Source organism: Lynx rufus, unplaced genomic scaffold (assembly GCF_022079265.1).
Source record: "Lynx rufus isolate CCGP_SWC_20201006 ecotype Redwood Valley unplaced genomic scaffold, mLynRuf1.p SCAF_4, whole genome shotgun sequence".
In the NCBI taxonomy this organism is placed as follows: Eukaryota; Metazoa; Chordata; class Mammalia; order Carnivora; family Felidae; genus Lynx; species Lynx rufus.
Window position 1 is genome coordinate 127,619,880 of NW_025814856.1, and position 12,018 is coordinate 127,631,897.

The following is a 12,018-nucleotide window of genomic DNA, read 5'->3' on the forward strand; positions in this document are numbered from 1 at the left end:
ATGAATTTATTCACTTATATAAATCTTGTACAGTAGTCTCTCTTTTGCCTGTGGTTCTGCCTTCCATGGTTTCAGTAACTAGTAGTCAGCCATCGTCTGAAAGCAGATGATTCTCCTTCTAACACATCGTCAGAAGGTCAAAAGCCACCTAACTTACCTCACAATGCCTACGTCATTCATCTTCCTTTATCTCATCACGTGGGCATTTTATCATCTCCCATCATCACAAGAAGAAGGGTGAGTACAGTGCAATAAGATATTTAAGAGATAGAGAGAGAGAGACACCACATTCACATAGCTTTTATTACAGTGTATTGTTTTAATTGTTTTATTTTATTATTGTTGCTAACATTTTCCTGTGCTTCATTTATAAATTAAACTATATCACAAGTATGTATGTATAGGAAAAAATAGTATATATAGTTCAGTACTATCTGGTTTCAGGCAACTACTTGGGGGGTCTTGGAATTTCCCCCCTCTGGATAATGGGGGACTGCTGTAATTATCTTGTGAATGGCATGGATATTGCTTTGTGTTTGGGTGTCTAAAAACACATTAATTACATCTAAGGTGTACTATGTTATAAATCCTGTTTCACATTTTCTTCTAAAAAATGTTAGTAGTTTAGGCCCCCCATGATCTCTGAGACCTCCTAGTTTAGAATACAAGAGTTTATGATTTAGAGGAAAGCAGAAGTAAATCCCAGGAAGTAAGGTGAGATGTACAGAAGATAAGGATCAGGCTTGCTATGGCAACCAATGGCACAATGGAGGTCAAGACCAGGCAGAGGAAGACCCAGCACCTGGCTAAGACCTAGCACTGGCTAGGATTGGCCGCTCCTGGAAGCAGCCCCTCCCTGTATGATCCAGGTTCTTGGGGGAATGCCTGAGTGCTCAGGTGACTCACTTCCCAACAACATCCTGTGGCTTGCCCATGGGTAGGAAATGTAATTGCTGAATAATTAGTCCATGAATCATTGATAATTGACTGGTGTGAAATAATGAGGAGGGATGCCTTCTGGGTTAGAAAACACATTTAATACTGGAAGCCTGAAATTGAGGTAAAACTAAACCATAAGATTGTCATTTTCAGCACTTATATCAACCCCAAACTGTATGTGATTGATTAAAAAAAGTTGTAATAAGAGCACACCATAAGAGGAGAAATGTCTATCAGCAAACACCTAACACAGGTACCGGAAAATTCCTTGCAAACAAAACTAATGGTAGACAGAACCATGAAGGGGGATCATTTATTATACCTGTCTTTCTTCAAATGGCCCACCCCTACTACTGAGAATTAGTTGTCTTGTGACTTTGAGTCATCACAAAGGAAAAAAATGTCTCCCTTCCCCACCACCTACTCAGAGAGTGGCCCTCTGTTTTGGTGACTTGCTGGGCCCATTCTTCTTTAACACCTTGTGTTAATTTGCTGTTATTTGAGGTGGGACTGTTGTTTGTACAGTTCAAACCTGTAGTACCTAGGACAGTGTCTTGTCTGTCCTCTCTCATCTTTGCCTTACACTTGCCACTCTGGCCAACTACAGAAGAACAATGGGTTTCTTAATCAACCCAGGCAATGGCCCTTTCACTCCCAGCATGCTTGGTAGCTAATCTCTGGCTCCCCCTTTTGGGTATCTGCATGCACTCTCCTCTTTAGCTTCTCTGACTTTTTTCCATGTACCTCTCTGGTTCCATGATCTAGGCCCAACAGAACCTCTCCGCCAAGCTGACATTTCTGCCAGAGCACCTAGTTCATAATAGGTATATAGGCAGATTCAATAAATAGGCTAAAAAGTTTTTCTTTTCCTGTTTTAATATGTTCAACCAATTTCTTTGGAGCTGTCTAGTCATATCATCTGCAGTGATAATTTTGTTCTTTTAAAATAATTAGTTCAACAAACATTTATTGAAGGACTTCAATATATATTGAAGGCTCAAATATAGCACCAAGCCCTGAAGATACAAAGCCCTCTCCTTCTCCTCCTTCCCTCCCTTCCTTCCTTCTTTCCATATACTCAGTATTTTGCTAAGTATCTGGAGATACAGAGATGAATGAAATGCATCTCAGAAGGTTTTCAATCTAGTTAGCAACTCAGAAAAAGTAAATGGAGAATTAAATTACAAACAGATGTGGTAAGTGCTGTGCTAGGGGTTTGCACCGGATACCAGGAATGTGTGTGTGTGTGTGTGTGTGTGTGTGTGTGTGTGTGTGTTGATGGTAGTGGGAATATCATCTGTCTTATCCCACCCTAAGGGCTAAGGTCAGGCAAGCTTCCAGAGAAAGTGACCTTGGAACTGAGGTCTAAAGAAGTAGAATTTGTCTGGGGTAGAGGTTTTGAATGAATCAAGCATGGGGGAACATCTTATGCAAAGGTCCTGAGGCAAAAACCTCTTGGTGTGTATGGGGAGTTACAAGTGGTTTGGAATGTGGTGTGCTGTGACAGCCAGGGATAGTCTGAAAATGTCCTCAAGGGCTGATTTATAAATAGCCTTGTGTATGTGGCTAAGGAATCCTGCAAATAGTGTGAAGACTGATGAATTTTGTTAGTGCCATATTAGTTTGGCATTTGAAATATATTTGGCCAGCTACAATGTGGATTATTGACTTGTGCCAATGGGCAAGTCTGGAGTCCAGTTAGGAGGCAGTAACAGGAATAGAAGTATGAGCTAAAAAGAAATGGTCCCTGCCTTCCCAACACTTGCACTCAGTGGCTCATGAGAAATCATTTACCATAATAGCGTGAGATACATATTAATAGAGGCAGGTGCACAGCATGACCAAACACTTTGGACCTTATGCTTTTAAGCTCCTTTTGTCTTTAAAATTCTGCAACTCTAGGCTACCTAGTTGTGGGGAATGGTGCCTCTGAGCCTATCTGTTTTGAGGCTAATGGCATATAAAAGAGGAACCACATAAGAATGTTCATTGTAACACTGTTCACAAGAGAGAAAACCAATAAACAACTTAAAAACCCATCAGTGGGAGAGTGAAGGAATAGATTCTTGTAGAGACACAATGGAATATTCTATACAGGCAGAGTGAGTGAATTATAGCAATGACACAACATTATGGATGAATCTTAGACATATAAACCCAAGTTGTAGGTCCCATAGACATATAAACCCAAGTGGTAGGTCCCCTAGACATAGGAACTCAAGTGGTTAGTCCCGGAAGATTACATACAATGTGATACTGTCTTCATAAATTTAAGAAATGACTAAAACAAGGTATATTTTAAAGAAATATATATAATAAGTACATTAAAATTCTAATTATTTTATGTAATTATATATTACCATTAATTATAATTATTAATCATTAATACCTCAATTCATTGATATTTAATTAAGATTAATTTTCCATATTACATATTGACACATATTTCTTATATATTATTATACATAAATATACATAAATTTAACATATTAACATAACTGTGTGTGTGTGTGTGTGTGTGTATAAACTATAGAAAAAAGAAAACAAGAGAAAGATGAGCATGGGATTTATTACTTGGGTAGAAAAAAGCATGAGAATGAATGAAAGAGGGACTGGGTGGTTAGAGTAAGTTATAACCAAGGTCCTAGATTTAGTTTTGGGTGGTAGGTTTGGATGCTAATTACATTATTCAAAATAACTAAGTAACTAACTAAATAAAAAATATAAGAAAGTCATGTGTGGATTCTTGTTGAGAAAATGTCATGAACAAGACGGAATAGGATTTATCTCATCCAGTGCCCTTGAGCTCAAAAAAGAAAGACAGAGAAGAGAAAGAAGGAAGCAAACATGTGATAATGGCACACGCAGGGGATCCTGAGAGGCAAGGGCTGGGGCTAGGGAAGTAGGGAGGGGCCAGGAAACCCATGAGGGAGGACAGAGGAGAAGAACTTAAGATGATGTGGCCTTGGAACCCAGCTGGGATTGAAGGGAAAGACTATTACACTTTGGGGAGCTCAGGGTAAGGGGCCAAATGCCTGGGTCTGGACAGTAGGATCTAGTCACTTGTTATAAAATTTCTTCTGGAAGGCTCTTGAGGAGAAATAAAGCCAGATTCCATACTGTAATTCAAGGGGAGCCTTTGCCTCAAATGATAGTGGACCTGAGTCAGGTCTGAATGTTCCACTATTAACAAGAACAGGAACACAGCTCAAGTCCTTGTTCAGTGAGTACATCCTGCTGGCAGAGGAGTCAGCTGCCTCTCAGCTTTCCTGTTTCACCCATGTCCCAGCAACTGAGTAAGGTCAACGTGCCAGCATACTCACAGTTTTATGATGTCTGGTCCAAACATTTCTATCACTAAATAGCAGGTTGTCTTCAAGAACAGCTTTTCTAAAAAAAAAAAAAATAAAGAAGGGGAAATAGATTATTTTCATAATCATCTTTACTAAGAATTGATGATAGATGATTAATTTATCATTGATTCCAGCGATTAATTATAAGGGTTTGAGGGAAATGTTACAGTTAATGTATATTCATTATTTCAGGTTTATGTGAATGCTACTTTGTTTACAGTACATGACAAAGATTACCAGTTTATTACAGTTAAATTTGGGGGTTTTATTTTCTTTTGTACAGCAAGGAATGTCTGAATGTTGGTGAAGATCTCCTTTGTTGAAATAAAAGAAACAGGACTCCCGTTAAAGTAAATAATTTAAAATATAGCTTTGCTAAAAATACTCTTTTCTGGTGTTCATTTGGAAAAAAAGATTTCACTTTGCCTATTTAGTTTTTGCTGTTAGTATTCCAGAGATAAAAAGAGATGGTCAAAATGTCCCTGCACTGCCATCTTCACCAGAGATCACACACACACTCACACACACACACACACACACACACACTAACAAAGCAATCTCCTTCCTCTCCATTGTGAGAGTACAGGGATGCTTTGTGAATTGATCAGTTTGCACAATGAAGCCTGTTTATTCTCTGGTCCTGTTTTTCCAGTTTGTAAGTCCACTGTGGAGCCTTGGGAATTAGGACCTTAGCACAATTAGGACAGATGGGCTGTCCTGGGAAGAGATGGGAGTCTCTCTCTGATGAGAATTTATCTCGTCATGCTCATCTCAAACTGCACTACCCACACCTTGCTTGGAGGGTAGGGTAGTAAAAGAATAGGATAAGTATGGGAAACACTGTCTGGTACTTCATTTTTACTCACTAGTAAATAATGTAAATATTATTGTTATATTACAATAGATCTATTCATAGGACCTTTTTTCCTACAATAAAGCAATGACTTCAAACACATTGCGTTTGAAGTAGGAACTTAAAATTATATCCCCATGTTGACTTTACAGAAGTGAAAAGAACCATGGGGGAATACTATGACACTGCATGACCACACCTTAGTTAACTAGATGAGATGGACAAATTCCTAGAAAGACAAACTGCCAAAATTGACTCAAAAATAGACAATCTGGATAGATCTATAACAAGTGATTGAATTAGTAATCTAAAGCTTCCCACAAAGAAAAGCCCACAACCAGATGGCTTCACTGGTGAATTGTACCAAACACCTGAAGAAAGCATTTGAATAGGTTTTCTCCAAAGAAGATATATGGATGGCCAATAAGCACATGAAAAGATGCTCAACATCTTTAACTATTAAGGAAATGCAAATCAAAAACAAAATGAGATACCACATCATACCCACTATGATATGCTATAATAAAAATGACAGATAATAGGGGCACGTGGGTGGCTCAGTTGGTTGAACGTCTGACTTTGGCCCAAGTCATGATCTCACATCATGAATTTGAGCCTCACTTTGGGCTCACTGCTGCCAGGGCAGAGCCTGCTTCGGATCCTCTGTCCTTTTTCTCTCCACCCTTTCCCCACTCATGCTCTGTCTCTCAAAAAAAAAATTTTTTTTAATGACAAATAATAGCAAGTATTGATTTGGAGAAATTAGAATCTTCATACACTGCTGGTGGGAACATGAAATGGTGCAGCCACCTTGGTAAATGGTCTGACATTTCCTCAAATTGTTCAACATGGGGTTACCGCCATGATACAAATCCACTCTTAGGTATATACGCCAAAGAATAACAAATATATATAAACACAAAAACTTGTGCATAAATGTTCACAGTGGCATTATTTAAAATAGCCAAGAAGTGGAAACAATTCAACCCAAATGTCCATTAACAAATGAATGAACAAAATGGGCTACATCCGTACAATAGAATATTCAGCTGTGAAGAGTAATGCAGGTCTGCTACATGCCACACATGGATGGACATTAAAAACATTATGCTAAATGAGAGAAACATAATTCCATTGATATGAAATGTCCAGAAGAGGCAAATGCCTAGGGACAGAAAATAGGTTAGTGGTTGTTTAGGGCTGGGGAGGATGGATAAGGACAACTTAGAGGTGTGAGGGTCCTTTCTAGTGTGCTGAAAGTGTTCTAAAATTCACTGTGGTGATAAATGCACATCTCTGGGAATATACTAATAGCCATTGAATTATACATTTTAAATGGATGAACTGCAGAAGGCGAGAGAGAGAGAGAGAGAGAGAGAGAGAGAGACTCTTAACTTGGCTTCACACCCTGGGCGGAACCCAACCCAGGCTCGATCTCACAACATGAGATCGTGATCTGATCCAAAATCAAATGTCAGATGCTTAACCAAATGAGCCACCCAGGTGCCCCCTCAATAAAAAGGTTCTAAAATAAAAACCTGTTTCCCCTGGGTGCTCCTTTACAGGGTCAGTGCAATGGAGAGTATCAAGAATCTATGATGTCATAGGATTCAGAGACCTGATTTCAGCATCCATGGACCTGCTTCTGACCTTTGATTGCTTATCCCTTCTGGGTTTCCATTTCCTCATCTGAAAAATGTGGGAATGGAATTCAGTCTCCTTCACTAGACCATCTAGGGAGTTTGGAGAATTATGTAACAGATATTGAAAATTACATGAATTGGCAAAGCACTCTGGAAGCCAGTTTCAAGTATGGCCAATGTAGAACTAGTTGAACCAAAAGCTGGGCAATATTTACTCTTGCAGTACTGCTTGAAAGACAGAGGAAATTCATCTTCTTTCTGGTACAATAAGAGATGTTGGGGTGTATGTGTATTTTCTTAGAACCTTGTTTTGTTCAGGTTGAAATGAGTGGCTGCAAGTTTTCCTCGCTCTCTGAGTAGGACCATCTGAATGATCAATTTCTCAGACAGATTCAGTGATCATTTCTCAGATGGCTTCTGCAATGGTTAAGAGGGAGAGGCTCCTGGAGCAATGCAATAAGAGATGGCCCCTTGAGAGCTAAATTATAGATCAGCACAGAAAGGTACAGAGTGGAGATGTGCCAAGCCTCCAGAGCAAGCCAGATAGGGCCCAGTCAGCATGATCAGATGCTACCTCACCGTTACTGATACAACCACAGAAAAGATTGGTACTAACATATTGCTAGTCACCTATCTGATATGAAATGTATACAGTTAAACCATCTGTGACCAGCAAGGTACAGAGCATTGAGTTTCTACAGTGTCAAACAGACTTGGAACAGCATAGGAGGGGGAAAAAAGTGGCCATTTTTAAGGGCAAAGGAGGGTGAAAAAGGAGCAAGTGAGCAGTTGTCACACATTAGATGTACACATGTGTATGTAAATGAAGCCCAGGACATTCTAGGTTGTAAGTCACCTTCATGTTTTCCATGACGAAGTTTCTCATAAGACCCTTTGGAGGGAGTGTTTATGTTTACTCTCCTTCTACTCTCCTTCTAGAGAGTTATGTTTACTCTCTAACTAGTTCCTACTAGTTTGCTTGTAGATTTTCAGAACCTAAGAAACATGAGGAGAGTTGCCTTCCTTGTTTTAAATCTACATGTGTTTTTAACTATCATATTCCACGAAGATAAGATTTTTGCATAGGTGACCCAAGAAAGTGAAGTTCTAACCAGGCTCTCAGGGCATATGAGTCTGCTAACCCCTAGTGAGAATGATTCCATTAATCATTTTTCCATTAACAATTCTGATATTCTTCCAAGGTGTTTACTAATGAGAGCCAGAGGCAAAAGCAGCAGGTGAAACTGAAGGTCGGTAATGCTTCGCACAATTCAAAAAAATCGTCTTCCCAGGCAAAGAAAGGCCAGCCTGATTTACTGAGTGATTATTCTCAAGAATGTCGCTTACATGCTTTCAGACTGCTAAGGTTATGTCTTCTGAACTAGTTCTGCTTTGGAGGTAAAAGCAATACTATTTAAAAATAATAACTGTGTGTTGAAGTGTGTAATTTCACTTCCTCTGTCCCCCATTCTCCTGGCACACCAGGCAGAAAGCAATACAGGACACAAATAGGCACTATGGCTCAGGCCCATTTCATTTTCAAGAAGGAGAAATCCTGAGCTAGGAGGCAGACTATCTTTGTCACCCTCTACAGTTTGCGTGACCATCCTACACACAAATGTACAAAATACATTTATAAAATGGAAACAGTAATGCCTGCCATGCCTTTATGCATGTCAGGTGAAAGAGCTTTTAAGCTGAACTGAATATATTATCTCTATCCACAGGTAAAATATTAATTAATAACATGAAAACAACTGCAAGCGCCATTCTTAATCCTTTGAAATTCCTCCAGTTGAAAGGAAACCCACCACTGGAAACTGAAATACCAAGTTCGCTTCTCTTGGGAAGGCGTCAACTTTTATTTGACCAGAATCTGACTTTCAGCCTCTTATTCGCCTTAGCAGACTCTGAAGTTTCCTGTGATGAGTCAGAAGGAGCCAAGACGGTACCTTGCATACCAGCGATCTTGGTCCATGTTGTTTTTCGTTTTGCTAGTATAGTAGGTGAAGATAATTTAGGAAGAAGGATTTTTGCTGAGCCTTTCATTTTTGAGCAACATAACTTTGCCTAAATAAAGAACAAAACTGGGTGTCTCCACAAACCCCAAACACAGTTAGGCAAGGATAAACCACTCACATCTGCAAGACATGTGGGTTATCAACATCTGGGTGGGAGAAAGTAAAGGGAAGCAATAGAATACCAGATAAACCTGAGAATGGGGGCGTCTCCAAATAGTACATAGGTATTGCCTAGAAAGTATGGTGGGCCAATTAAAGAAGGGAAGCTGAGACCGGGTGGGGTTTTGGCCACTGTGATGGCAGATGACTACAAGGGTCTTAGGGGTAGAAGGACTAAGGGGCTGGCATGGCCAGGGATCTATAATTTCTAGAAACTGACCTACCAGAGATTCCTTTTAGGATGGCATCCATGCTGAGGAGAAATTGCTGGGTTTGGAAACAAAACTGAGCTGGAGAGAAGCAAAGGAAAGAAAATCCAGACAAAAGTGGTCAAGGGAATAGTCAGAAACACCAAAAGTATGCTCCCGTGTGTGTGTGTGTGTGTGTGTGTGTGTGTGTGTGTGTGTGTTCACACTACATAAGAACAACAGAAAAAAGTTCTGTGCATTTAGAAATGTACCCTGAACCACTTCTCTTTTTAAGAGTTTTAGAAAACTAATTTCATATAAAAATGAGCAACAGAAATGTATCTAGGTCAACTCCCATACAAAGTTATTATAAGAGAAAAAAGAATAAGGAACAGAATCCCATCCCTATAGAGAGCAAAAACATGCCAGAAAGTCAAGTCCAAAAAAGCATTAAAACATAACATAGTATTTCAAAATGAGCTAAGAAGCATTAATAAAATGCTTTAAGTCATGAAAGAACAACAGAAATCAAAATTAGAAAACTCAGACATGGACTAAAAGAACACAGGGAAGAATACAAGATTATAAGAGGAATGAAATCTAAACCAGAATGAACACAAGAAGTGAATACAACAGCTAATGTCTTAAGAAAAACTTTCAAGATAAAAAATAAATGAAAGGATAGTAGTATTCAAGCAATAGGCAACATATCAAGGTTAGGCAAAGAAGATTCAAAATATGGATACTAGAAATCCCTGAAAAAGAAAACCAAATCAAGGAAACTGAACAAGTAAACAACTTTTCTGAAATTATTTAAAAATGTATTTGAGAGCACACTGCATGCCTGAGAACATCAATATACCACAACAAACACTGAAGCATATTCTAGTTAGATGACTGAATTTTATAGAAGAAAGGAAAAAAACCTCCTTTGAACTTCTAGGCAAAAACAGCAAGTGACTTATAAGAAAAAGGAAATTAGATTATCAGTAGGCTCTTTAAAGACACATTTAAGATACTTAGAGAAAGAAATTATATGGCAAGGATTTATGTATCCAGAAAAACAACTGACTTTCAAGTGTAAAGGGCAAGGCAGCTTGTTATTAAGATGCAAGAATTCAGGGAATAGTGTTCCCGTGAGCCCTTCCTGAGGAATGAGCTGTAGACAAGTTGACTAGAGAGGCATCCGCATAAAGGCTGGTAGTGAACGTCAATGAAATAGTTGCTGATGGGACTGAGACCAAATGGGGGTGAGAAGGGCATGGATATGGTATGGAATAGCCTTATGCTCAGGTCATAGAGAACAATGATTACAAAAGGTGGAGAAATGGGAACAGTATACTTAAAGGGCAGTTTTGGTTGCCTTCAGTGATTATAAAGTATATTAATGGTAGCAGTACGAGGATTGATATTGATATTCTGAGACTGTTATATGTCTAATGAGGGATAGGTGAAAGAGTAATTATAGGGTATTTTGTCCCTTTGTCCTTGAGAACTAGGACTTTGGCTGTGGAAAGAAAGATATGGATATGACATAGGAGAGATTAAGAAGAAAATCCTGCTAAAAAAATCCTATAGTCCTGAATTTGAATTTGAAGTGTCAGTATGACCTCATGAGACATAAGACATGAGATATATATCTATATCTATCTATTCTATATCTATGTATCTATCTATCTATCTATCTATATCTATATCTATATCTATATCTATCTATATATATATATATCTCATTATATTGTTATAATGATAGTTTTTAAAGAAAACTAATTGACTACTATGGGACAATAATAGAAAGGCAGCGAATCATTTGAAAACTGGCAAGTAAAGCAAAGGAATCAGGCATTTATCCTGCCTTTCCTACTATGAACAATACCATTATGGACTGTGGGGAAAACGTCTCTAAAATATGATGGGAACATGTGGGTGGCTCAGTCGGTTAAGTGTTCAACCCTGGATTTTGGTTCAGGTCATTATCTGATGGTTAGAGAGTTTGAGCCCTGCATTGGGCTTTGCACTGACAGTGTGGAACCTGCTTAGGATTCTCTCTCTCTTCCTTTCTCTGCCTTTCCTCTGCGCTCTCTCTCTCTCTCTCTCTCTCTCTCTCAAAATAAATAAATAAACTTAAAAATTTTTTTTAAATATGATGACGACGAGGCAAAGTGTCTCTAATGTACTTCCTCCACTAAAGATAATATAAATGATATATTAGAATAGCACAATTTTGCAACCCCCAGTGAACTAAGAGATCTGGTTAGTGACCATCGACAGCTGCTAATGTCACAAAAAGAGAAAGCCACTTATAATGGCCTCCTGACTAAAGAAAATATCACCACTTATTGTCTTGCCAAAGAAGTCAAACTGGAGTCTGATCAAGCCTCTGGATCTAGCTGCAATTTTCAGGAAATAAAGAACACAGAGCAATATATTCAATCATACCACAGGGAAGCAATCAGCAAAACCCAGACTGTGGGAAACTCTACAAGGCAAATCCCACAATTAAATTAAATGGAAAAGGAAGGGATGGAAAGAAAACTTATAGATTAAAACAGATTTAAGAGACATATCAAAAAATATTTTTTGAGAGTCTCATGTGCTACCAGCTGAGCTAGCCGGGCAGTCAAAAAATATTTTTTAAAATGTTTATTTATTTATTTCTGAGAGAGAGTAAGAGCAGGATCAGGGGAGGGACAGAGAGAGAGAGAGAGAGAGAGAGAGAGAGATAAAGAGAATCCCAAGCAGTCTCCATGCTGTCAGCAAAAAGCCTGATGCTGGGCTCAATTCCAAGAACCGTGAGATCATGACCTGAGCAGAAACAGCCAACTGAGCCACCCAGGCATCCCAGGCCTTGACATATCAAAA

At 38.8% G+C, this 12,018-nt stretch overlaps 1 protein-coding gene across 3 annotated transcripts in view; it reads right to left on the reverse strand.

The window, feature by feature from the left end:
* Positions 1–12,018, reverse strand: part of AOAH (acyloxyacyl hydrolase) — a 167,431-nt gene that overhangs the window by 128,703 nt on the left and 26,710 nt on the right. For all 3 annotated transcript variants that reach the window (XM_047094876.1, XM_047094877.1, XM_047094875.1), the window contains exon 4: positions 4,263–4,329. In XM_047094876.1, the coding sequence (XP_046950832.1) occupies positions 4,263–4,329 (67 nt within the window). The remainder of the gene's footprint in view (positions 1–4,262; positions 4,330–12,018) is intronic.